The following is a 27578-nucleotide window of genomic DNA, read 5'->3' on the forward strand; positions in this document are numbered from 1 at the left end:
GATGGTGGCTACAGGCCTGGACCCAGAGGTGAGATTGAGGTAACTGAAATCTCAAAAAGTGAAACTGGGGGGCCGGGTGGTGGCACACCTGGATGAGCACACAGGTTACAGTGCGTAAGAAACTGGGTTCGAGCCCCTGGTCCCCACCTGTAGGGGGAAAGCTTTGCAAGTGGTGAAGCAGGGCTGCAGGTGTCTCTCTGTCTCTCTCCTTCTCTATCTCCCCCTTCCCTCTAGATTTCTGTCTCTATCCAATAAATAAAAAAAAAAAGTGAAGCTGGGTGGGGGAGACAGCATAATGGTTATGCAAACAGATTCTCATGCCTGAGGCTCCTAAGACCCAGGTTCAATCCCCTGCACCACCATAAGCCAGAGCTGAGCAGTGCTCTGGTGTTTCTCTCTGTCTCTCTCCCTCTCTCTCTGCATTTCTCTCAAAAATAAATAAATAAATAAATAATATTAAAATAAAAGTGAAGCTATAGGTTAAAGTGGCCACTGCAGTCCTAACAGACAGAAGACAGCTCCAGTTCTGTTTCCAGTGAGATAGCTCAGACAGGAGGGCATCTTTTGTCATGCATAAGACCCAGGTTTGAGCTCCTGGTTCGTCACATGAGTGTACTATAGCAAGGGGAGAAGCTTTGATGTTGTGGTATTTCCCTGTCTCTCTTTCTCTGAAAAGTCAGTTTAGACTGATGAGGCTCCCAACACACATACACACACACACACACACACACACACACACACACACACACACACACACACACTTATGTCAAGATGATGTAAGATTACTAGTGTTTCTTTCCAGGAGTAAAATTTGTGTCTTTTTGTGGGAAAAGATAACATTACAAACATATCAAACTAACTCTACAACCTTCTGTATACAAAGAGCAGCATTTAGTTGACTAGATACACAAGAAGAAAAAACATGATGAAAAACAAAATGAAAAAATATAATAACCAGACCCAGAGGAGCTGCAGGTAGAGGAATCAGGCACAGACCCAAAAACAAATGCATCTTAGACTACTATACTCAAGACAATAAAAGGATAAGACACAAAATTTTGTCATAAAATCAGAAATTATAAAAACAGAACAGAAAATTTATAGAATTTATAGAACAGAAAATTTATATTAGTATCTTGAATGGGTTTAACAGTAGAGTAACTACAGCTAGAGATAGTTAACAAATTAGAACATAAATCCAAAGACAAACCAGGTCAAAACAACACAGAAAGGGCATGAGGAACATGGGACTTTATAGGTCTACCACATGTGTTAACTCGAACTCTAAAAGGACTAAAAGGAAAGAATGAAGCAGAAGCAATATTTGAAGAAGTAAAATGGGTCTAAAGTCAACGAGACCTAGCAATCCACAGGTTCAAGGAGCCTGGTAAACCCTCAGCACAGTAGTCTGGGAGGTGGTACAGTGGATAAAGCATTGGATTCTGAAGCAAGAAGTCCCCAATTCAATCCCTGGCAGCACATGTACCAGAGTGATGTCTGGTTCTTTCTCTCTCCTTCTATCTTTCTCATAAATAAATAAATAAATAAATAAAAAAACCCTCAGAGAGGATATGAACAGAATATTCACTACAGAAGAGATCCAGGGGTTGGGTGGTAGCACAGCAGTACAGGGACCGGTGTAAGGATTCCGGTTTGAGCCCCTTGCTCCCCACCTGCAGGGAGGTTGCTTCACAAGTGGTGAAGCAGGTTTGCAGGTGTCTATCTCTCTCTCCCCCTCTCTGTCTTCTCTTTTTCTCTCCATTTATCTCTATACAACAACATCATCATCAACAACAACAACAACAATAATAACCACAACAACGATAAAACAACAAGGGCAACAAAAGGGAAAAAATGGCCTCCAGGAGTAGTGGATTCATAGTGCAGGCACCAAGCCCCATCAATAAACCTGAAGGCAAAAAAAAAAAAAAAAATCCAAAAGGCCAACAAACATGAAAAAATGCTCCAAGTCATTGATTGTCAGAGAAATGAAAATAAAGACAACAATGAGATACCACTTTACTTCAGTGAGAATGTCATACATCAGAAAAGGTAGCAGCAACAAATGCTGGAGAGGTTGTGGGGACAAAGGAACTGTGGTCCAACCTCTGTGGAGAGCAGTCTGGAGAACTCTCAAGGTTATAAGTGGACCTACCTTACCAATGACCCTGCAATTCCTCTCCTGGGGATATATCCTAAGGAGCCAAACATACCCATCCAAAAAGGCTTGTGTATAACTTTGTTCATAGCATCACAATTTTTAATAGCCAAAGCTTGGTAGCAACCCAGGTGTTCAACAACAGATGAATAGCTGAGTAAGTTGTGGTCTATATACACAATGGAATACTACTCAGCTATTAAAAATGGTGAATTCATCTTCTTCATCCCATCTTGGATGGAGCTTGAAGATATCATGTTAACTGAGATAAGTCAGAAACAAAAGAATGAATATGGGATGATCTCACTCATAGACAGAAGTTGAAAAACAAGAACAGAAGGGAAAACACTAAGCAGAACGTGGACTGGAGTTGGTGTATTGCACCAAAGTAAAAGACACTGGGGTGGAGGTGGGAGGTACATGATGGCAGAGGAAGACCTAGTGGGGGTTGAATTGTTATATGGAAAACTGGGAAATGTTATGCATGTACAAACTATTGTATTTTGCTGTCAACTGTAAACCACTAATTCCCCAATAAAGAAATCAAAAACAAAAAAACAAAACAAATCCACAGCCCACAGGAAGTCACAGCTAGTTTAGTCAGCATAGCAAACTGAAAACAAGTTTCAGGAAGGAGGAAAATGATTCCAGAAGACAATCCCAAGACACAATGTGTGTGTGCGTGCGTGTGCGTGTGTATGTGTATGTGTGTTTATAAAGGTCCAATATGTGGTACATCTCTAGAAGGTGAATTGCAATAAAACAAAAATAATTTTGCTTTATGAGATTCTAAAGTTGCTTACCAGAACAAACAAGCAAACAAACCATGCCGAATTTCACTTGTGAGCAGCCATATACCTGATGGAGGCTTTGTTGCTGGTTTTAAGCTTTCTTAAAGCAAGCCACACCTGCACCAGGAGAGCGCATAAGGGCACTGTGTACAATTTGAAATGAACCATCTCTAGGAAAGGACATTTGGCATTTGACTGCTGCTAGTTTAGAGTCAAAGGGAACAGAAAACCCAGCCTCCCCAAATAGGCTGCTCTTCAGGAGTCCTTGGCATATGTGTCTATGCAACAAAGACCCACTGAGGTCACCCCATACCTGGTACAGGGGAGGGGCTCAGTGGATGTGCTGGCCAGTGGTGATGGGGTGGAGAATGGAGGAAAGAGAAGCAAACAGCTGATAACTAGAGATGTGGGGAGAGATGGAACTGACTGTGCAGGTTTGCTGTACTCACTCAAGGTCACCTAAGACTGTGCAGGTTTCAAAACTGTTGTGGCTCTGTCCTGAGATCTCCTCTGAGCACCTGGCCTGCTTCCTCCCATGACCTCTGCCAGTGCTTATCAATCAGCAGGTCACCTTCAGCTGCCCAGCTCTGGCCAGGCTGCAATGTGGGCACCCACCCATCTCACCTGGACCTCCTGGTTCATTAAAGGCAGTGAGGCTGAGGCCAAACTTTGAGCTGAGAGCTCTCTTCCACTATGACTTCCACATCAGGGACAGGTGAAGTGGGGAACTTGGGGTGAGTTAGGAATGGAGAGGGCATGGTGAGTGAGTCCAGGCTCCCAGTGATACACAGACCCAAATATTTCATCCTGGCACCTGTCCTTCCTTCACATCAAAAAGAAATCAGACACCACAGTCCCCCCCCCCCCCCCAGTAAGTTGACTGTTACCCACTGGCTCCCCTCCCTCAGAGGTCATGCTCACTTATTGCTAAAAACAATCAAGGGGATGAATTATAGTACATCTCCCACAAAGTGTACTTCTCCCTGCAAAGACCACACCCAAAGCCTTTCCACTATTGCTGTCCAAGGCCTAGTTCCCCCAGCAACCCCGCGGCACCCCCACACAGTAAGGCCATTGCATGCTACAGGTGAAGCTCAGCCTCCTCAGAGCCTGGAGAACCCAAGGGGCTGGCGGTGGAGCCGGAAGTGGGGAAGGGAAGTGCAGACAAGAAGTGAGGCTCATACTCCCCTTTTGATGAACGGAAGGGGGAAGACTGAGGAAGTTCATGACTGAGCAAATCCTGTCAGTGTGTTCTGTGTCATCTGAGCCTGCAAGCAGCTACCCTGGGGCCTCAGCCTGGGGACAGGCTAAGAAACTGCAAGATGTTTGTAAGGGCCAAAGAGTAAGTGGCACTGTGAGCTCATGGGCTCTGTTGCTGGTCCTCAGCATCGCCTGGCCTGAAAGCAGCCACAGCTGAAATGTCAACAGCCATGCCTATGTGTCAGTAAAGCTTTATTTATAAACATGTGGTGGGCTGAGTTTGGTTCACAATTTGCTGACCCCAGATCTTTGATTTAATTAAAAATGACATATATTTTTTAAATTTCACGGACTGGTTTGGTTAAAAACAAAAACATGCAGAGGGATCAAATATAAGACCGCCGGTTTCTTGTCCTACCAAGGGAGAACAATAAAGGCATAGAGCTCAATTGCTTTATGAAAGGGAAAAATTAGCACTAGAATGAAAGAATAAAGGTCAGATCTTTGCACTAAGTAAATTCAACTTCAAGGAAACGCTTGCTGCTTAGAGAAGCTTTGCTTTTGCAAAGCCTGAGCGGGAACTCGGAGCAGGTGGGGATGTGCTCTGTGAGCACAGAGAGAATCCACTCAGGAAAACATGCCAGAGCAGCCACCTCAGAGCCGGTTGGCAAGGAGAGGAAGTCAGTTCTACAACAGAAGCAGCAACCGGGCCCGAGCTGTAGGGGACACATCTCCCAGGTTCGCCTGTGGCAGGACAGGATGGATTTAATATTTTATGGACTGCTATGGTTTGGAAACCTGAGGCCCCTGCCCTTCTCTTCCTCACCTGTGATTCTCTATTTCCTGGCCTACCCACCCTGCTAGGAGGCACATGAGGAGGTGGGGGCTGTCCTAGCTATCCCCCAGAGGCCTACTTGAGGCTGATGGCCAAATGCTTCCTTGAGCTAAATTCTGTCCCATCTCCATCCCAAAGGAAGGAAGGCAGAGGTGCCAGGGAGCTTTGGGGGGGATGCCAGGGGGCTGGACTCAGGTCTGTGGGGTGAGCTGTGGTTTTGCCTGGACTCTACACTTCTCAGTTTTATTTTTTCAGCCAGGAAACTTTATGTGAGGCTCAAAGGGCTAGTGCTTATTAATGAAGCACTAATCAGATATTGATCAGGGGTCCTAAGTCTGCAGGCCTTTGGTTAAAAACAATTGCATCCCACAATAATTGATGCTTAGTGCTTTAACAACTGGGAGAAAGCCTAAGCTTGTCAAGGTAAAAAAAAGGGACTACAAAGTCTGCAAAAAGGCAAGAGACTAGCTCACTTAATGATGGTCACTGCCAGGCCACCCTATCACCTGAGGCCCTAGTCAGGGAATCCTTGAATCTATTCAATGGGCCTAAACATCTAATAGATCCTTCTCCACCATCACTGGTCACTTCTATCTAGAACCTCATTAGGAGGGATAGATAGCATAATAGTTATACAAAGAGACTTTCTTGTCTGAGGCTTTGAAGTCCCAGGTTCAATACCCTGTACTACCATAAGCCAGAGCTGCTCAGTACTCTGGAAAAAAAAAAAAAACCTAAAAAAAAAAAAAAAGGGAAAAAGGGACATCATTGTAAGCCCTCTTGTGGAATTCTTTAGGACTGTTCTCTTACTATCAACTACCAGTGATAAGCACTACCCTACTCGCCAAAGAGAGGCTGGGTCACCTAACTCTGCCATTCAAAGAAAACTGGTCCAGAAACGAGAGCAGCTTAGAATGTTCCCAGCTGTGACCATGGACTACAAACACAGACATACAAACTGATAGGGACTTGGAGGTTATACAGACTCCTATGCTAAATATGCCTAGATATGGGTCACTAGTCAGGTCAACATGGTAAATAGTTAACTGTATTTATATATTTTCTTCAAGTTTGAGAGCTACTCTCTGCCCTGATGCAGCTTTCTAGTCCTATTCTCAACCCTGACACCATCTTCGCAGACAACATTTTTAGTTCACCTGCAGGTTAGTTATCAAGCTTCAGCAACAATTACCATAGCCATGGGCCCCTAGTAACATATCTAAAATAGAATTTCTATCTTCTTTCCACCCTAAAATCCCTATTCCCAGCTGCTCCATTTCTACTTTATTATCCCTCTTCATTAAACATTTTGTCCTGCTTTATATCTTATTGCATTTCAGTCACCAGGTTGCGGAAGCTACTACAATTTCATCCTGAACATCCTGGGCAGATGACCTCACCAATGTGTCTTGGAACCTCACCTCTCCAGAGCCCTGCTCCACTAGGGAAAGACAGAAAGAGGCTGGGTGTATGGATTGACCTGTCAACCCCCATATTCAGTGAAGAAACAATTACAGAAGCCAGACCTTCTACCTTCTGCATTGCATAAAGAATTTTGATTCATATCCCCAGAGGGGAAGAAATGTTAAGGGAAGATGACCAGAGGGCTCTGAGCTTCAATTTCATCAGGACCCAGAGAGGAAAAAGGGGCAGGGGGAGAAGAGAAGGACACTCAGAAGTAGTGCGACTTAGAAAGGAAAAGAAGATAGGATCATCATAGAAAAAAAAGGGTAAATATATATAAATATAGATAGATAGTTACAGAAATAATAGTCAACACATATCTCTGATTTTGGGAGAACTACTGCTGTTTCCAGTGGAGGGAATGGGGACATAGAATTCTGGTGATGGGATAGGTGTGGAATTATACTCCTGTTATAATTTTGTAAATCAATATTAAATCACTAATAAAAAAAAGAAACAAATCTGAAAATGAAAACACAAAGCAAACCTTATACTGGGAAGTGTATAAAGCAAAAGACTGGGGAGGGAGCGTCTGGGAGGGTATGGAAAGGTCATGGGGCATTTATGTGCCTATCTGTAAACAGCCATAGTATAAACTACCAGCCTGCCCTCATGAAAAAAAAAAAAGGAAGACAAAAAAGCAACTGCAGTGCTCTTGTTTTGGGCTTCCTGTGGTAGGTGGAGAAATAGGGTCTCTCTTCTTGCAGAGGGGGCTGAGGCCGTGGAGCTGTACCCAGGAGGTGGAATTCACCCCTGGCTCAGAAGAGGGGCCTTCATTAGGAGCCGGTGTCACTGCAGTCTTAGCACATTAACTAGTCATTAACCCGAGCTGGTAATGGTTTTGAACTTGGGCCACCCAGTGCTTCTGTTGCCTGCTCTGTTCCAAGAGGCAGTTCTTGGCACCTCCTCCATCTGCCAGGGTGATATTTGAAATTTTCATGATATATGGAAAAACAGGGGGAGGGATCAGACTTTTCTTTTTCTGTCACTGGCCTTCAATGCTCCAGGCTAATTCTTTCCCCAAATAGGAGAAGGCTAGGGAGATAGCACAGTGGTTATGCAAAATGATATTTATACCTGAGACTCTGAGTCCATCCCTAGTACCACCATAAGCCAGAACTGAACAGTGCTCTGGTAAAAATAAAAATGAATAAAATAAATGAATGTAAAACAACAACAACAAAAAAGCCAAATTTATGGTATTACAAAAAAAAAAAAAAAGGAAAAATGAGAGAGGGAGAGGAGACACCACAGTGCCTAAGTCCCCTCCCAGTGCCGTGTTGGTCCTGTGTGGTGTACTAGGGACTAAAACCTGGGTGCCCTCCCAGGTGAGTTTTTTTTTTCCAGACTTCAACATCAAACATCTAAACTGTGCTCAGCAAGACCCCCAGACTCTAAAATCAAAGCACATTTATGCAGAGTACAAGGCCCAGATGGAAAAAGAGGCCAAATGCTATCAGCCTCTGAGGGAAGGGCAGCATGGCAGATTTTGAACTTTTCTCTGTGATTTTTCTCTGTATCTCCCAAGTTTCCTTCAAAGAGTATCACCTGATTATTAGAAAGTGAAATGTCTCTAAAATAAAAGGGAAGACAACAAAGGTATCATATAACTGAGGGAAAAGAGAAAGAACAAAGCACAGATCCAACCATCCATGGTTTTATTTCTTATGACTTTAGGATGTGTAGGGGCTTGACCCCAGGCCTCAGGCATGGAGGTATGTGCTCTATCCATCAAAACACATCCTGGGATCCAAGATATATATATATTTCCCCGCCCTCCTTCTAAGCCTGACTCACAATTTGGATTTCTTTACAAAATAGAAAGTTGGAGGGGCCAGATGGTGGCACACCTGGTTAAGCACACTCATTACAAAATAGAAGTTGGAGAGCCTGGCTGGGTTCAAAACCCTGACTCAGGACTGGGTGACACACACATGTCACCTGAATTCTTAGAGCCAAAAGGCTATGGTGTGGGATAACCACAGAAACTGCTACACAGGGCTCACAGCCCTAGACCCCATACATAAGCAGTGTCTGCCTTTCCTTCTTGAAGGGGCAGGAGAAGGTGGGAGGAACTCCCATTTGAGAGCCCAGAAGGCAGAAGGGGACAGCAGCCTCTGGTTTGAAGGTGTCCTACACGCTGCTGTTTGTCTCAGTCCACGAAGTAGACACTCAGGATATCTGGGGACCAGAGGGGATAGCCAGGCTCTGCCCTGAGCACTGGGGTCCTCTGCTCATTCACAAGAGTTCCTTGCTGCTTCCTCATACTTGAGGGGGTGCCCACCCCAAGGGTCCTTGCCCTGCTTTCTTAGTGACTATCTCTTTTCCCTGGTATCCCTCACAGCCTTCAGTGAACACTGTGAAAATGCTTGAGCTATCAGAAGAAACAGTTTGGCCTGCCAACCAGCTGTGTCACCCATGGGGACCTGCTGTCCAGGTTCCACAGGCTCTGTGGTGAGGTGGAAGGGAGCTGTGCCACTCAACAGAGGAGAGAACAAGAAGGAAGGAAACAAGGCAATCATCCTTCTAGAGGATTCCCAGGAGGCCAACCTGGGCCTTTCTTCCCAGGAGACAGATCTGGGTTTTCCATAGACAGTGAAATCAAATGTGGGGGTAGTGTCTGCTCTGTGCCTTCAAGTGGCGGCACAGCCTGCCTTCCCTCAAAAGGGACTTGCTCTGGACACTTCTTTATTAATTGCACCCACAGGTAAGGGGAGCATGCAGAAGGCTCCCAGCCCCACTTCTGCTTGGAATTCATGTACAAACGCTGCCATACGCCTTAAAGGATTAATTTCACAAGCCTTAAATTGCAGTTTAATTTGAAAACTAATTCAGCCCCATAATTGGCTTTCTGCTCAAATCACTGAGGCTAAAGATTTAAATTCTTAATATTCAGATGACTTTCAAGTATCTGGTGCCATCTGTGCATCAGTCCGTGGCATTAATCTCAGGGCACCTCCGCCGGCACAGAAATAAAATAAATAAATAAATAAACCAGCCCACTAATAGAATAATCTATTTAAGCAAAAGCTCTGTGTTGTATGGATGAAGATTCCTTTGACTTCGTTTGCAGCATGTCTCTGCTACTTAATATTTTAAAGTGACATTAATTTCAGAATTTATATTGTGTAGACCTCCACACAGTTATAAGGAGTTTGGGAAAGCAGGGATTCTAATTAGAGTGTTTTTTTTTTTTTTTCCAGTTAAAAAGTAATCAAGACAGAGGCATCTTTGGGAGGTTTGGAAAATGATGTGGGACTAGGCTGGGATGTTCTGGCTCCCAGGGAGATAGAGAACCCAATATCCTCACTGAAGAAACTACTGGGAAGGGGGAAGAAGAAGGTGTGTGTGTAGGTAGGGTAGTGTCCAGTTCTGAGGACACACTCAGGGACAGTCGTGAGAGTCAGGGACGGTGCTGGGCAGAGTGACAGCGAGCATGGGATTCAAGGAACAGAAGGACAGATCCTAGTCAGAGTGTCACGTCCACCTCCAGGCAGGAAGAAGAAGGGAGGCTTTCTTGTGAACTGGGTTCCAGAAGTAGGGCCTGAATTGCACAGCCTGAGATGCCACCTGGCCTCTGGCCCTCAGTGCAGGCTGCAGACTCTGCCTCCCTTTGCACAGGCAGAGACCCTCCAGCCTGTCACAGTTCCTGCTTGCTTGGCTCCTCTGAGCTCAAGAAATGAGATGGACATGATCTGAAGTAAAATTTATGTATCAGATCTCTCTGGGACTTCCCTGGACACCTCCTTCCTTCAGGTACCTACCCCCATAGGAGGTAGGTGGGTCTGTGGAAAGACACAGAAATCTCATCAGTGAGGAACTGACCACAAGGCGGTGAACTGTTGGAACTTCTGATGGACATGGAGGAGCCTGGGGTGAAAGGGGCAGAAAAGTCATTTGTGCAGAAGTGATGAGTGAGAAGGAGAAGGTGGTGGAGGAGGAGGTGGCAGAGGAGGACTAGGTGGAGGAGGATGAGGAGAAGGAGGAAGAATTAGTGCTGTGGAGACTGGGGGAGGGAGGGCAGCTAAGCTGTGGGCATAGTACCTGCAGAGGCTGGAGGTGGGATAATTTCTTTTCTTGACAGCCTGGGGCACTTGATTCTCTCTGTCTTTGTATGGCTGTGTGTCACACTTTAGCAAGTATGTAGCCTATGTAGTTCTTTGTTTTTCAGCTGGATGGTGGGTTCCCTGGTGGGTTTGTGTGTTTTCTGGGAATGGAGAAAGGCATACTTGCACACAGCACCTGCTTTTTTTTTTTTTTTTTTTTTTAAAGAAGAAATCCACCCATGCTCTGAATTGGTCTTTTCCCTTCCTAGATCCTTCTTCCTGGCTCATGGTATATGTGATGCTCTGAAGCTCAGTAGCTTTCTTGTGATCATGTATTGAGATGCAAGAGGAGGATGCAAACAGCCTGGGGAAGTTGTGATCCCTACAAGCTCCCATTCAAATTCTGATTTGTTCTGTGGCCAAATGCATGCCTGGTACAGGCTGGGGGTAGGAATAGGGTGGGGAAGGCTGTTAACAGCTGGTTAGAATGGTAGCTCATAAACTAGGTTTCCTGGGCTTCAATTTTGCCTTCATCTGCTATCAACAATCGTTCTCACTTCTTTTCAGGGTTGCTGCTGGGGCCAGAGAGGGAGAAAACAGATGGTCTCCAGGCACTGCCATCTCCTGGAAGCATAGGCTAAGTGCTGCTGCTGTGTGTTTCTGTGGTGCCGGTCTAATCTTTAGGGGAGAGGAGGCACCCTTGGATGCGTGGGGTCTCAAATGAGACCCTCTAGTGCAGAGACTGGGGCTGTCTCTCCCATGAGCACTGCCTCTTCCAAGCACCTTAAAGCTGTGAAGGGAGGTGGGCAAAGCCGGGGTCGCTGAGCTTCAGGTCAGGGTACAGCAGCAGCTGCCTCAAATCTATCCCATGCTCCTCTTAGGTAAGTTCAAAGGTAAAGAACACAGTCTTTTCAAGATTCATTGGCACACCTGAGGGCCCTTGGAGATGCAGGCAGATCACCCCAAAGGGGTAGGACAACATTGCTTCTGGCTGCTTAGGCATGGGGCCACTGCTTCTCAGGGTAGCTTCCCCGCCATACCCCCCCCCCCCCCCCCCCAGGACTTGAAGAACAATCATCTCAAGGATGCAGCTCCCAAGGGATGTGGAAAGTGCAGTGGGTCTTGGGCTGGTGGAGGAGCTGGTCTACGAAGCAAGTGTACCCATGCCTTCATGGCTTCTGCTGGCTCTGCAGTTCTCAGTCCCAGCAGCTGTCCCACTGGTGGCCCCCCTTTCTCCTCCTCAGGACTGTGAACTTGAGTGCTCTTACATGGAGGTCAGTGGCCTGAGGTCTGACTCTGAACCCACCCTTAATCAGGCACCCCCCCACATTTTATGGGAAGAAGCAGCGCCCCCCCCAACAAATGACCTGCACCCAGGTTCTCTTCATTAATGCTGGGAACTGAACCAGCTCTAAGTACAATTCAGTGCCTTGTTTTTGAGAGTCACATTTCAGGAGCTTGGGTTCCATAGAGGCCTAGTGGCTGCTGTCCTGAACAGCACCAACAGACTATACTGCTACCATTCCAGGAAGTTCCAGCAGTAAGAGGTGTGGGTCCAGGGCTACTGGCATCCACAGTGGGGCAGACAACACTCTGGTTTCCCTGCCTGCCACACATACAGACTGGAGGAGAGCTAGAGCCTGACTCCACAGCTGTCTGTAAAGCTTTCCAAGTTGGAGCACCAGCCACTTGACTCAGAGAGATCCAGCAGCCATGCCAGGCCCACAAGGATCTGCCCTGGGACTCTTGTGTGACTGACAGTAGAGGTGCATCTCTCCCAGCCTGCCTGCTGCTCCTGGACACACCTGCAGCTGCTGTAGCTCTTGATCACAGGAAGAGGGAGCAGAGGTGACTCAAGTTCAGCTATGGACATCACAGTTTCAGCAGCTACCATTCATCTCCGAACTTTCTAGTTCAATTAGCCGAAAAAAACCCTTTTCTCGGGAGTTGGGCGGTAGTGCAGCGGGTTAAGTGCAGGTGGCGCAAAATGCAAGGGCCAGTGTAAGGATCCCGGTTTGAACCCCCAGATCCCCACTTGCAAGGGAGTCGCTTCACAGGCAGTGAAGCAGGTCTGTATGTGTCTATCTTTCTCTGCCTTCCCCTCTTCTCTCCATTTCTCTCTGTACTATCCAACAACAATGACATTAATAACAACAACAATAATAGATATAACAATAAAAAACAAGGGCAACAAAAGGGAAAATAAAAAAATAATTAAAAAAAACCCTTCTCTCAAGGCTACTTGTTTGCTAACTAGATTAAAAATGAGAACAAAAGTTGAGGGCTTTCTGGAGTTCAAACCACAATGAATGTTTCCCACTCGTGGGGACAGGCCTCCCCAACCTTTCCCACTTAGTGCACTAGACCCAGCAAAACCATTTTTTCAAATTGAGGGTCCTGGGGCCAGAAGAACACTGAGTGAATATGGGGTCAGCCTGGGAGCTGGGTTTGCCAATGTCCCCAACTGAACTTCCTCCCCAATCTTACAAGGTTCTTATCTAACAGAGTCAATATTTAATACATCTTTCCATTTATTTTCCATTAGAACATGAGCCTGAAACCCTTCATTAGTCTATCATCCCTGATGGTAATGACTAATTCCAGGTGGTAGATTTCCCTTAGCCCACAAAGGACAGAGGAAAATCCTTCTATTACTGCTCTCTACTGATGCAGGGGAGCAGAGGTCTTGGGGAGCCCCTGCGTGTCGTGGTGGTGGGCTGGGGACACTACACATACTGTGAACACCATCTTCTCAACCTTGCCTGGCCACTGTCATCCTCCGAGGGCTGTTCTAGGACCAGAGACAGACTCTAGGGGCCCCCCAGGAGCCCTGAAAGTCAGACTGCGCCTGGAGCCACTATTGGGTAAGAGGTACAGGAGTGATCTGGTGCCGCAACAGCAGGCTCTGTCCAGGCCATGGCCAGCATTCCAATGGCCCCTCAGCTTGAGAGGGATGGAGGCTGCTATGGGTTCAAAGGCTTATCAGGATTCCTGAGGACAAGAGGAGCAATTTGCTGCTTTTGTTAGCATAATGACTATAGCCAGTTACACATTTGGGAGGATGTTCTGTATTGATTTGTTTGAGAAGGAGACATGGGAGTTTTGATTTGTGATATTGAGGAGCCTTTATAGAATGGTGGTGGGTCCTGAGGAGAGATGTCCCCACTGCCTCAGTATTAACAAGAAACACCCTGAGCCGACAGCAGTTCCCACCCTGCTCTTGGAGCCCCCACACCCTTGGTTTTCCTCAGCTGCTTATAGCTCATCTGCCCAATGCCTGCCTGCCCTGTCCCTCAAGGGGCTGCAGGGATGAGCGGGCTCAAGGTTCTGGCTGAAATAATGTCACATCTTGTTTCCTTTGGTGACACCAGGCTGGTCCAGGCTTCACAATTCTGAGAGACAATGAATCGAAAACAAAATTCATCTTGTTGAAATAGCAGTCCCTGGAGACTGAGCTATGACAACCACCTCCAGCACTGGAATGATGAAAAATGTTTGCCTTGGCAGCCCCAGAGCCAAATGTCCACTGACCTCAGGGCTGGGTGGGGTGGATTGGGGGTGGGGAGTGCTGGAACTCAGTGCTCTAGGAAGCTGCTCTGGTTCTGAGCTTGGCATACTCTGCCTGAGTTGACCAAAGAGCCTGGGAATCCTCCCTCGTAGGATTGGAAAGCCAATTGAGCTGCCAGCTACAATCAGATCTGAAGTTTAATTAAATTAAAAACTTTTATTTTATTTCTTATTGTTTATAGCACCCAGATGATCAGGGTTGTACCCATAGGTTGTACACCTGTGTTGAGGTGTCTGGGTTCAGACCCACCTATGTACACTGGGGTCTGGGTAACCTACCTCACTTCTCAGGGCTCATGCTTCTTCACTGAAAAGAGGAGAGGGAGGGAGCCCATTTCTTGGGAGTTGAGACCAGACCTGTCCCAAGCTTGGGGGCCTAGGTGGTGGTATGCTTGGTTACACACACATGTTACCATGTGCAATGACCCAGGTTCAAGCTCCTATTCCCCACATGTAGGGGGGATGCTTTATGAGGGGTGAAGCAGGTCTGCAGGTGTTTATCTTTCTCTCTCCATCTTTCTCTCCCCTTCCCTTCTCAATTTCTCTCTGCCCTATCTAATAAAATATAAGAAAGAAGGAAAGAAAGAAAGAAAAAGAAAGGAAGAAAGGAGGGAAGAAAAAAATGGCTGCTGGGAGCAGTGGGTTCATCATACAGGCACCAAGCCCCAGTGATAACCTTGGTGGCAGTAATAATAAAATAATAATGAAAACCTTGGTGGCAGTAATAATAAAATAAAAGGTTGCTAAACGTACACACTAAAAACTGACACACTAAAAAGTATTGGGCCAGTTTGGGAATCAGGACTCTTGGGTTAATGCTGAGGGCTCTAGGGCTTCCCCCATACTGGCTCCTCTGGACTGAGGATACCTGACTTTGTAGAAAGCTTCCTGTTGGAGGCTGGGCAATAGAGCAGCGAGTTAAGCGCATATGGTGCAAAGTGCAAGGATCAGTGTAAGGATCCCAGTTGGAGCCCCCCGGCTGGCTCCCCACCTGCAGGAGAGTCGCTTCACAGGGGGTGAGGCAGGTCTATCTTTCTCTCCCCCTCTGTCTTCCCCTTCTCTCTCCATTTCTCTCTGCCCTATCCAAAAACAATGACATCAATAACAACAACAATGAAAAAACAAGGACAACAAAATGAAAAAAAAAGGCCTCCAGGAGCAGTGGATTCGTAGTGTAGGCACCAAGCCTCAGCAATAACCATGGAGGCAAAAAAGAAGAAGAAGGAGGAGGAGGAGAAGGAGGAGGAGTAGGAGGAGGAGGAGGAGGAGGAGGAGGAGGAGGAGGAGGAGAAGAAGAAGTAGAAGAAGAAGAAGAAGAAGAAGAAGAAGAAGAAGAAGAAGAAGAAGAAGAAGAAGAAGAAGAAGAAGAAGAAGGCTTCTTGTTATGTCTGGAATCAGATCCAGGGTGTGACTCACAACACCTGGAATGGTGGACCTTTTCTTTGACCCTTCTTCTGCCCCAGGGCCCTTGCACATCCTGTCCCCCTTTCTAAGTCCCCTTCCATCACATGCATTAAAGCACCATGGTCTTCATTGTGCTTTGGCTCTTGACTTCTATCTAGGTCATTCTGCAGAGGGAACTTCTATGATCTACAGTGGCTCTAAGATTCTCAGTACCTAGGGTGAGGGTTTCTTTCTGAGGATGCTCACTGTCATTGCAGTAGGATCAGTTTTTCTTTTGTCTGTGTCATCTCTGGGCTGTGAGGCCTGAGAACTCAGTGCCTGCATATGATGGTGATCTGCAAAAACTTTTTTTATTTTTATTTTTTACCATATTTATTTATTTATTGGATAGAGACAGCCAGAAATTAAGAGATAAGGGGGTGATAGGGAGAGAGACAGAGAGACACCTGCAGCACTGCTTCACAACTCTCAAAATTTCCCCTTGCAGGTGGAAACCGGAGGTTCGAACCAGTGTCCTTGAGCATTGTGACATGTGCACTCAACCAGGTGCACCACCACCTAGTCCCATCTGTAAACATTTTCTAAGTCAATACACACTGGAGGAGTCCCATGGTGCTGTGGTGGTGGTGGCCCCTCCCAGAAGATGGCATCCTCTGCATCACTGGGGCTGCCAGTAGAGAGGACATGGGCCATCTGGACTCACCTGGTTTGGAGCCCTCATCCACAGAGCCGTTGTAGACCTGGTTGATGAACTCAGGGCGGTTGTCATTCATGTCAATGACGTAGATGTAGAGGTCAATAGGGTTCTCTACTTTGTTGCCATTCATGTCCACAGCATGAGCTCTGAGCTGAAAAGTGTAACAAGACAGCACCCTGGTCAAGGCCATGACTCACATTCACCAAGAGCTAGATCCTGGGACCTGCAGCACTGGAGAGAGATCCAGGGTCCTCCATGGACAGCAGAAGTGGAAGGAAGGTTGGAGATGGGGAGTATCTCTGTGCCCTGGTTCTCTGCTTTGTGGAGACAGGGAGATGTTCATAACTCAACAGGGAAGCCCATGAACTGGATGCTGACCAAGGCCCAGAGGCCCACCTAGGGTCTCCTGGGTCTCTCATACAGGTCTAGGTACGACTGACCATGGCACAACAGCTATGGAAAAGCCATTTCTGTCCAACAGAAAGGGTGGAAGGCTTGCCTGTGCTGCCAACCCCCCCCCCCCACTACTGAGTGGTCAGGCACGTGGGGCTCCCAAACTTTGTTGAGGGCTAAGGTCCACTTGGTACCCACTATGAGTCTACTCATTGGGCCTCCCCGCCAGATGTGTTGGTTCTTGGGGCACCCCAGAGGAAAGGGGGGGTGGTTCTTGGAGTGCAGACCTGTCCTCTCCTGCTGGAAGGGGCCCCAGGGAATTTCACATGGGAATCTCTTGAAGTTCAAAGGACTGGAACATAGATTGGAAGGTTGATAGGGGTTGCTCAGAGTCTTTCTTTCAGCTTTATTTTTTTAATTAGTGATTTAATAATGATTAACAAGATTGTCAGATAACAGGGGTATAATTCCACATAGTTCATTCCCACCACCAGGGTACTGTGTCCCATCCCTTCAGCTGGAAGCTTCCACATTCTTTTTCTGTCTAGGAGTATGGACCAATTTTATTTATTTTTTTGCCTTCAGGGTTACAGCTGTGGCTCAGTGCCTGCACTACAAATCCACTGCTCCTGTGGCCAATCTTTTTTTCTTCTGATTTTTTTGATAGGACAGAGAGAAATTGAGAGGAGGAGATAGAGAGGGAGAAAGATAGATACCTGCAGACCTGCTTTACCACTTGTTAAGTGACCCCCCTGCAGGTGGGGATCTGGGGGTTCCACCCAGGATCCTTGTGCTTTGTACTGTGTGTGCTTAATGCAGTGCACCACTGCCCCCAAATCTTTATGGGGTGCAGAAGGTGAGAGTTCTGGTTTCTGTAATTGCTTCTCCACTGGACATGAACATTGGCAGGTTGATCCATACCCCCAGCCTGTTTCTATTTTTCCCTAGTAGGGCAGGGCTCTGGGGAGGTGGGCTTCCAGGATGCACTGGTGAGGTCATCTGCCTAGGGAAGTCAGGATGGCGTAACTGTAGCATCAGATCCCCATTTAATATTTGGATCTTTCTTTTATTCACTCACTCACTCACTCACTCACTCACTCACTCACTCACTCACTCCTTCACTCACTTACTCATTCACTCATTAATTCACCCACTCAGTCATTATCAAGAGTCTCCCCATGCTTGTGCTGGACTGGACTCTGGGTTCTTGCCCTGGAGTCCTCATCTAGAAGACAGGTGGGTGCCATCTGGGTTGAGAAATGCAGAAGGGGGCAGGAAGGGTAGCAAATGTGGATGCCTGTGCACTTCCTGGGGCACACACAGCCTGAGCTCTGCGGGCAGCGAAGGCAGCTGGGATGGGGCCATCAGGGACCCAGGATTTCTGCGGGAGAACCAAAACTTGGAGAGTGGAGCTGATCTTCAGGATGTCTCTCCACATTAAAGCTGGGACTGTCACACAACAGCATCTCTGCCACCTTGCTCAGCTAAAACCGCATCACCCTCCCAGCTGGACACACTGATCCTTCAGGTCTTTGCAACAAGATGGGCCAGGCTCAGGCCAGCAGGGAGAAGAAAGAGTCTGAACTGGGGGTGCACCTCTGGAGAAAGAGGAGACTAAGCTACTGTGTCTCTAGGTTCTCAACACTTTGGTCCCACTCTGGAGGCCCCAGTGAAGTTTTACCCTTGAAGTGGGGGTGTTTTCAGGACACTCTGGAGCCTGGCTTAACCAGAGGAACCCATCTGCCTTGTTGCACGGAGACAAATTAGGACTGATTCCCACAAAGCAAGATGCGACTGTGTTTGGTCCCAGATGAGTTCCTGTTTAAAACCTTGAATTGATCTTGTAACAGCCACCTCCTCCAGGGGGCCAGCTTCCCTGTTCTTGGGAACCACCGACCTGCCTCTGCCTCGCTGAGGCGGAAGTTTTTCTAGCAGTTGGCCAGGCGATCCCTCATCTTGTCAAACGCAGTCGTGCAATAAGGCAGAGGGTCAAAGGCCAAGGAGCCTTTGGGAAAAAGTAATTCTGAGCTAAAATTAAAGTTATTATCTGCTAGCTAAAGTGGCAGCCTGGGTGCAGGCACTATCTTTAGCAGCAGGAGCAGTCCAAGTGCAGATAAGGATGGAAAGTGTGGAAAAGCAGCTGCAGCCTGGTCCTTCTGTGTCCCCATCTTCCCAGTGTTCATTGTATTCAGTGATAAAAGAGCCCCTCCCACCTTCACCCTCAAGGCCTTTATCTCTCAGTCTGTGTGTGGGGACAAGCAAAGTCAATAGAGGTGTTAAATCTTCCTCTCCTCTCCTCTCCTCTCCTCTCCTCTCCTCTCCTCTCCTCTCCTCTCCTCTCCTCTCCTCTCCTCCACTCCACTCCACTCCCCTCCCCTTCCCTTACTTTCTCTTCTGTTTTTTCTTTTTGCCTCCAGGGTTATCACTGGGGCTTGGTGCCTACAATAAGAATTCACTGTTTCTGGCAGCCATCCCCCTACCCCTCTCACCCCCATTGTGGCTGCTGTTATTCTTGTAGGATAGGATAGAGAGAAATTGAGAGAGGATGGGAATAAAGAGAGGGGAAGAGAAAAATAGACACCTGCAGACCTGCTTCACCACTTGTGAAGCGACCCCACTGCAGGTGGGGAGCTAGGGGCTCAAACGGGGATCTTTGCACCAATCTTTGCGCTGGTCCTTGTGCTTTGCATATGTGCGTTTAAGCCGGTGTGCCACTGAGTGCCCCTCTTTTCTTTTTTCTTCTTTTCTTTTCTTTCCTTTTCTCTTCTTTTTAATAGAGACAGAGAAAGTAGAGAGAGAGAGAGATCACAGCACCAGAGTATCATTCAACTCAGTGGGGGCTGGGCTTGAACCTGGGTCATGCACATGGCTAAGCAGCACACTATCAAGCTGAGTTATTTGGCTGGCCTGAGGTGTCAACATTTTCTGTGACAAGTGAGTTCCCTGTGATGTCTTGAAGGGATGTTTTCTGGCCTCAGGGTGGCAGAGCAGGTTGTAATGGTGGCGGCAGTGGGGCTAAAATCAAACCTGGTCTTACTCTTACTCTCAGGGTGGAGTGAAGTAGAGTGTCTGGGCTAAGTACTTGCATATGGACACACCCTGGATGACTGTATATGTAGACTCTATGTTCTATAGTGTGTTTTCCTGATGAAATCTTTAAAAGAAGCTTCTAGAGAACCATCTTACAAAGCAATCAGTGATCACACATTTATTTTGTGAATTTGAGTGCTGCTTGCTGGCTTTCCTGAAGTGACACATGTCACACCACGTCAGCTCACTCTCAGGAGGAAGGATGTCAGCACTTCATGTTCTTTGTGAATACAGTGGGATGACTCCCTGTCTCTCCTCTTTCTCTCTGTGCTTCTTTATCCATTTCCCCCATCTCTGTCTCTCAGTCTTCAGGTGTTTGGTGCAGACCAGAAAATCCAGCCACCATGAGGTTTAGACACACACTGGAGGCAGCACAGGGCCTGTGGGGGGTGGGGGCAGCAGTCATCCTAAGACTGAGTGTCTGTATTGGTAGAATTATCTGACTGGTCTGGGGAGGCCAGCAGGGGGCTGAGAATTCACTAGAATCCCCAAACCACTGTCCAGTGGGCATCTTCTCCCAGAACTTTCTCTGGATTTCCTAGTGTGGGGGTTGCAAGAGGAAAGCAGATGGAGCTGATGGTGTGGGGGTGTGGGGGATAACAATGGGGGTGTGAGTAAGTATGGGGCTTGGGAGAGGTTGAGAGCAGGGTTGTGGGAGAGGGGTCCAGGTGGAGGCATTGAAGCAGGTGTGAAAGCACGTCCCCCCACTCCCACCCCACCAACCCTTGGGCTGTGTGGTGGCAGGAGGAGGCCTGGAGCATCGGCCATGTCTCCCCTTCCTCCAAGGAAGGAATTCAATCTCAGAGCCTGAACAGTTTGCACCAGGGCTGCACATGGCCCTGGATACCCAGATGAACATGAGGTGGGGCCTGCATGCTCTCAGCCATTATGAAAATGGTCTTGTTCTTTGGGCCTCACAGGAGCTGGAGGACAGACAGAAGGGCCCCAGGCTTAGGAGCCCAGCTTCACACTCTGCTCTCACCATCTTAAAATCCTCAATAAGTATTAGAGGTAAAGTCCACATATCATTTTGGACAGGACCCCAGATTCTGCAGCCTCCTAGGCTTTTGGAGGGGATCAGGCCTGTCCCAGAGCAGGGCTCTCCCTGCCAGGCACAGCTCATGGCTGGGCACAGAGCTGTAGACCTCACAGTAGCAGCCCAAGTGTATGGAAAAGGTCCATAGGCTGGGTAGTGGCACAGGCCAGAGAACACAATACACATTATTATGTGTAAGGACCTGGGTTCAAGTCTCCTGGTCCCCACCTGAACACTGCTTTCCCCAGACTAGAAGGTGGGTGGGTGGAAAAGGAGCCTAGCAAATGCTGCCCTCTACAAGTGATTGAAGGGCTTGTGGGGGAGGCGAACATACAACTGACAAGATTATTCCAGCAAGAAACTGAAGAGCCAAGGCTCCAGCCATGAGATCAGACTTCCAGGAGGAGATAAATGAAGGAGGATGTTATTCTCAAAGCTACTGTTGAAACTAGTCTGTGCAATCTGGAAAAAGGTGAACTTAATCAGCAACCCCCTCTGTGTGGGGCCTGTTTGGATGAGAGATTCTTTGAGGCCGGAAGAGGCTCCTGAGGTGATCACTAATCAGGGCCGGAGACTGCAGACCAGGTGGGTGATGAAGGGACTGCTGAGGGGCTGGGGGTGCAAGCACTTGGCCTTGCTGCTCTAGGATAGAGGCAGGCCTCCTCCTCTCCTCTTTCTCCCACTCTCAGTAAATGGTCACCAGGGTCCAGTGCTCATCTGATCAGTCCTCCAGAGTCCAGCACATCCACAGAGAATGCATTCAAGATGGGGTAAAGGCCTCTGGGAAGAGGGTAGACAGCACAGGAGGGAGGAGGGAAGGAGGCTGGAGGGAGGGGAGAGGAGGCTAGAGGCAGGGGAGAGGCTAGAGAGAGGAGGGGAGAAGACCAGATGGATGAGGAGGAGGCTGGAGGGAGGAGAGAAGGAGGCTAGAAGAATGGGGGAGGAGGCTAGAGGCAGGGGGAGGAGGCTGAGGAAGGGAAGAGGCTGGTGGGAGGAGGGGAGGAGGCTGGAAGGAGTAGAGAAGAGGCTGGAGGGAGGAGGAAGGAGGCTAGAATGATGAGGGGGAGGCTGGAGCCAGGGGGAGGAGGCTGTGGAGAGGAGGGGAGAAGGCTGGAGGGAGAAGGAGATTGGAGGGAGAGAGAAGGAGGCTGGAGGGAAGGAGGCTGGAGGGAGGGGGGGGAGGCTGGAGGGAGAGAGAAAGATGCTGGAGGGAGAGAGGAGGTTGGAAGGAGGAGGCAGGAGAGAGGGGGAGGAGGAGGGAAGGAGGGGAGGAGGATGTCCAGGTAGATGTTTCCCCATCACAGGACCCATGGTGAATGCTTGGTGTAGGACTTTATGAAGGATCCAAGCACATTCTATTTCATGGTGATGCTCACCTGGACTTCACAGAAGAGAAGCTCCTGGGAGAGCACCTTCTAGGAGGAAGGCAACTCTGAAACTGCAGGCAGGAAACCCACAGCAAGGCCTGCCTGAGAGAAGCTGCACCTGCCCAAGGGTTTCCATGCTGCACTTGGGTCCTGGAGGCTTGGCCTCAAAGTAACTTGACAAGCCTGTGAGCAGGGCATGCACACCTAGAATAAGTATTCCAAGTGGGCTTCCTCCACACCACTCAAGAACAAAATCATCCTTCACACTCAAGACACATGACTTCTAGTTAGCTACTCACATCAGGGCAGGCTCATTCCCATCAGCTAATAATACATCTATTTTCCTTGTTCACCTTCTCCTGACCTTAGGTCCCAAGAGGGAGCCCCAGATGCCCATCTTGGCTGATGCCCTAGAGGAGAACACAGACAAGTCATGACAATGCATGCCCACAGATGCTCATCTCAAGGCCTCCAGTATGGTTGTTGAGTAAGCTGGGGACACAGCCTATCTGAGGGGGTCTCAGGTCCAGAAGTTTGATGCCTCTTTGTCCCACTACAGTATAAGACCCCTTTCCCACAAGTGGGGTCATGTTTACCTTGTTCATGACCACATATCAGCACCCAATACAGGTCCTCACACATAGTTGATGTTTGAGAAATGTTTCTTTCAGGGATAGATGGATACATGGGGATGTGTGGATAATTGGGTGGTTGGATAAATAAATGTGTGTGAGTGGATGGATGGATTGATATGTAGATGATGGGTGGGTGAATGGCCATATGTATGTGTAGATGGATGGTTGATGGGTGGTTAGGTGGATGGCTGGCTGGATATGTGATTAGATGGCAGATGAATGGGTGAGTGGATAAATGGGAGATGACACGGGGGTACACAAGAGAGAAGAGTCCGGAAGCACAAGCTGAGACTTGTCTTCTGAACTTCTCTGCAGGGAGATGTTTGAATCCATTGAGCTGGGTAGTTGATTCTAGTGTTAAGTCTCTCTCACTGAAGGAAACCACAGATTGTTGGTATGCTTCTGGATTCTGCTTGTGAGACCTTCTGTTTTTATCATCACATTGGGTTTGCTTGTGTTGCTTGTGATGTGTTCTGTTTGCATGTCCACTGTTAGCTGGGCACCCCCCTGCCTCCGGGACAATGGTTTGGTCTTCCCCCCTGCCTCTGGGACATTTGGTTTAGTCCTCGCAGGTTCGTGCTTTTTCCTTCTCTCTGCCCCCTATGGTAGGTACTTCCTTGTTCCTGACTCTTCCACCTCAGGAGAGAGGCAGGAGAGAATTGTGTTGTGATTAGAAGAGATTAGATTGTTGAACAGCATCTCCACTTGTCAATAAAGAGATACTGCTTCCCAGCTCAGTCATGAGTCCCTCGTTGTCTCTATCTCCCGCCAGGGAAGCCAGCATGGCAAAATGGCGCCCAAACAGGGACTAACACCAACATGGGACCTAACCCGCCCATCCACCAGATAAGTAAAGCCATTTTGCCATGCTGGAAACACAGGGATGTTCAGGGATGGCCCTCCAAGTGAGCCCACATGAGGAATAGCCTTCACCTCCTCCTGCCTCTCTACACATAGCCCAAGGAAGAATGATCGCAGTGTTTACATCAGTGCCACTTCTCTGCTCTCAAGCCTGAGCAGGGGAAGCATGTTAGGTGTGAATCCAGAGCTGGGGAGGGTGGGGTGGGGGACACCACCAGGCCATACTTGGGAAAAGGCTGAGGAGGGTGGGAGGGGACATGATGCCCACTTTGAGTGGGCAGATGAATGGAGACTGTCCAGACCTGTGTTTTTCCAAGGGAGGACCAGCCCTTCCCAGCATCCTGGGAATGACTGTGTGAAGTGTGAGTTCTCTCACTGCTGAGCCCACTGGGCCAGGAACATGGGGGTGGTGTAGGCTGTGGGTTTAAGCCACCTTTGGGGGACTCTGAGCCAGACTCAGATATGAGTGCCCCCACAGTGGGACCCAGGCCTGGGTACTCACATGGTAGGAAGCTCGCTCCTCACGGTCCATGGGTCGAGTGACGTACATCCGGCCTGACATGGAGTCGATGCTGAAGACCTCCATTGGGGGCTGGTCAGCTCCCACGCCTGTGATGCTGTACCGGATGGGAATGTCGTTGTCCTTGTCAGACCTGATCTGAGGGAAGGAGCAGAAGGAGGGGATTAGTCTGCAGCAGAAGCAGGGACATACTTCTTACCCCCTCCATATCCCAGTCTCCTGCTTGACTAGTTCAAGGGCTGTCTGGAGCCACATACTGCTGTGCCCACTCTGTGAATCCAGGTTGGGGCCAGCCAGTGGGGAGGGGTTTCCCAAGTGCTCAATAGGTAATAGGAAAGGACAGAACATGAGACACCAGGTGAACACTACTGCAGGGATGGGGCACATGCAGAAGTTAAGCATGGTAGATAAAGACTGGATGGGATGGCTTAATAGAGACCAAGTAGCAGAGGTGTCTAGTTTGGCCGCAGACCAGGAAAAGACAAAGCAGGAAGTAGAGCGGCTTCCACACAGCTGGGAGGGGAGCATGAGGGGGCTAAGTCCATTTATGCCCCCCAAGATTTTTGTCCCAGTGCAAAGTCAGCAAGCATTTATGATGCGCAAAGATGGATAAATTTCACTACCTTTTGGCTTTGTGGATAAGGTCACTGGAGATGTGATTCTTTTTTGCCTTCAGGGTAATTGCTGGGGTCCATTGCTGGCACTATGAATCCACTGCTCCTGGAGGACATTTCCTCCATTTTATTGGATAAGACAGAGATAAATTGAGAGAGGAGGGGGAAAAAGAGAGAGAGAGAGAGAGAAGAGAGAGAGAGAGAGAGAAAGATAGACACCAGACCTGCTTTACCACTTGTGAAGTGTCCCCCCTGCAGGTGGGAAGTGGGCATGTGTACTTGTGCTTCATAATATCTGTGCTTAACTGGGTGTATCAACAATGAGCCTCTGGAGATGTGATTCTGTCCCATGTGGGTGACTCACCCAGGACTTCCAGAAAATGTGGGAGTGGGGGATGACTTGAGCTTAGTCTTTATTTATCACTTTAAAAAAATTTCTTTGTTGGGGAATTAATGTTTTACATTTGACAGTAAATACAATAGTTTGTACATGCATAACATTTCCCAGTTTTCCATACAACAATACAACCCCCACTAGGTCCTCTATAATCCTTTCTGGACCAGTATTCTCCCCACCCACCCACCCCAGAGTCTTTTACTTTGGTGCAATATGCCAATTCCTGTTCAGGTTCTATTAGTGTTTTCTCTTCTGATCTTGTTTTTCAGCTTCTGCCAGAGAGTGAGATCATCTCATATTCATCCTTCTGTTTCTGACTTATTTCACTTAACATGAATTTTTTCAAGGTCCATTCAAGACTGGCTGAAAACGGTGAAGTCACCATTTTTTATAGCTGAGTAGTATTCCATTGTGTATATATACACTACAACTTGCTCAGCCACTCATCTGTTGGACACCTGGGTTGCTTCCAGGTTTTGCCTATTACAAATTGTGCTGCTAAGAACATATGTGTACACAGATCTTTTTGGATGGACGTGTTGGGTTCCTTAGGATATATCCCCAGGAGAGGAATTGCAGGATCATAGGGTAGGTCCATTTCTAGCCTTCTGAGAGTTCTCCAGACTGTTCTCCACAGAGGTTAGACCAATTGGCATTACCACCAGAAGTGCAGGAAGGTTCCATTGACCCCACAACCTCTCCAACATTTGCTGCTGTTACCTATTCTGATGTATGACATTCTCACAGGAGTGAAGTGGTATTTCATTGTTGTCTTTATTTGCATTTCTCTGATAATCAAAGACTTGGATCCTTTTTTCATGTGTTTCTCAACCTTTTGGCTCTCTTCTGTGGTGAATATTCTGTCCATGTCCTCTCCCCATTTTTGGATACGGTTATTTGTTGCCTTGTTGTTGAGTTTGGTAAGCTCTTTATATATTCTGGTTATTAGCCTCTTGTCTGATGTATGGCATGTAAAGTACTTCTCCCATGCTGTGAGGGGTCTCATGGTTTGAGTAGTGGTTTCTTTTGCTGTACAGAAGCTTTTTAATTTGATGTAGTCCCATAGGTTTATGCTTGTCTTAGTCTTCTTTGTAATTGAATTCCTTTCATTGAGTATGTCTTTAAAATTTATGCAGAAGAGAGTTCTGCCAATATTTTCCTCTAAGTATCTGATAGTTTGTGGTGTAACATCCACGTCCTTGATCTATTTAGAATTTACTTTTGTGTTTGGTGAAATATAGTGGTTCAGTTTCATTCTTCTGCAAGTTTCAACCCATTTTTTTCCAACACCATTTGTTGAAGAGACTCTGCTTTCCCCCATTTAATAGTCTGGGCACCTTTGTCAAAGATTAGATGTCCATAGGTGTGGGGGCTTATTTCTGGGCTCTCAATTCTATTTCACTGGTCAGTGTGTCTATTCATGTTCCAGTACCAAGCAGTTTTGATGACAGTGGCCCTATAATACAATTTGAGATCTGGGAGTGTGATGCCTCCAGTTCTGTTCTTTCTTCTCAAAATTATTTTGGCAATTCTAGGTCTTTTCTGATTCCAGATAAACATGTGTAGCATTTTTTCTATTCTTCTAAGAAATGTGGTTGGGATCTTGATGAGGATAGCATTAAATTTGTATATGGCTCTGGGTAGTATATTCATTTTGATGATGTTAATTCTTCCAACCCATGAACATGGAATGTCTTTCCACTTCTTTGTGTCTGTTTCAATTTCCTTGAGTAGTGACTCATAATTCACAGTATACAAGTCTTTCACTTCTTTGGTTAGGTTTATTCCTAGATATTTTATTGTTTTTGTTGCTATAGTAAAAGGAATTGATTTCTGGATTTCATCTTTTTCTAACTTAGTGTTTGCATAGAGGAATGCCACTGACTTTTGAATGTTAATTTTGTAGCCTGACACTTTACTGTATTGCCTGATGATTTCCAAAAGCTTCTTGCTGGATTCCTTAGCTTTTTCTATGTATACTATCATGCCATCTGCATTTAGGGAGAGTTTGACTTCTTCTCTCCCAATCTGTATGCCTTTAATTCCTTGCTCCTGCCTGATTGCTATGGCAAGAACTTCCAACACTATATTGAATAGTAATGGTGATAGTGGGCAGCCCTGTCTAGTACCTGACCAGAGAGGAAATGCTTCCAGTTTTTCACTACTGAGTATGATGTTGGCTGTAGGTTTGCTATATATAATCTCCACTATCTTCAGGAATTTTCCATCTATTCCCATTTTTTGTAGTGTTTTGATCATAAAGTGATGTTGTATTTTGTCAAAGGCCTTCTCTGCATCTATAGATATGACCATGTAGTTTTTTGTCTTGCTTTTGTAGATGTGGTGGATCACATTCATTAATTTATGTATTTTAACCAAACTTGCATCCATAGGATAAATCCCACCTGGTCATGATGAACAATCTTTTTAATCTGTATCCGGTTGTGTTGGTATGCTTCTAATTCTGCTTCTAAAAACCCCTTCTGTTTCATTTGGTTTAATC

At 47.2% G+C, this 27578-nt stretch overlaps 1 protein-coding gene across 1 annotated transcript in view; it reads right to left on the reverse strand.

Annotated features, from left to right (window-relative positions):
* CDH4 (cadherin 4) overlaps positions 1-27578 on the reverse strand; it is a 572130-nt gene that overhangs the window by 54659 nt on the left and 489893 nt on the right. Inside the window, exons 5-6 of the mRNA XM_060180138.1 lie at positions 24047-24202; positions 16169-16313 (exon numbers count right to left, since the gene is read on the reverse strand). Of these exons, the coding sequence (XP_060036121.1) occupies positions 16169-16313; positions 24047-24202 (301 nt within the window). The remainder of the gene's footprint in view (positions 1-16168; positions 16314-24046; positions 24203-27578) is intronic.

This window comes from Erinaceus europaeus, chromosome 1 (assembly GCF_950295315.1).
Source record: "Erinaceus europaeus chromosome 1, mEriEur2.1, whole genome shotgun sequence".
In the NCBI taxonomy this organism is placed as follows: Eukaryota; Metazoa; Chordata; class Mammalia; order Eulipotyphla; family Erinaceidae; genus Erinaceus; species Erinaceus europaeus.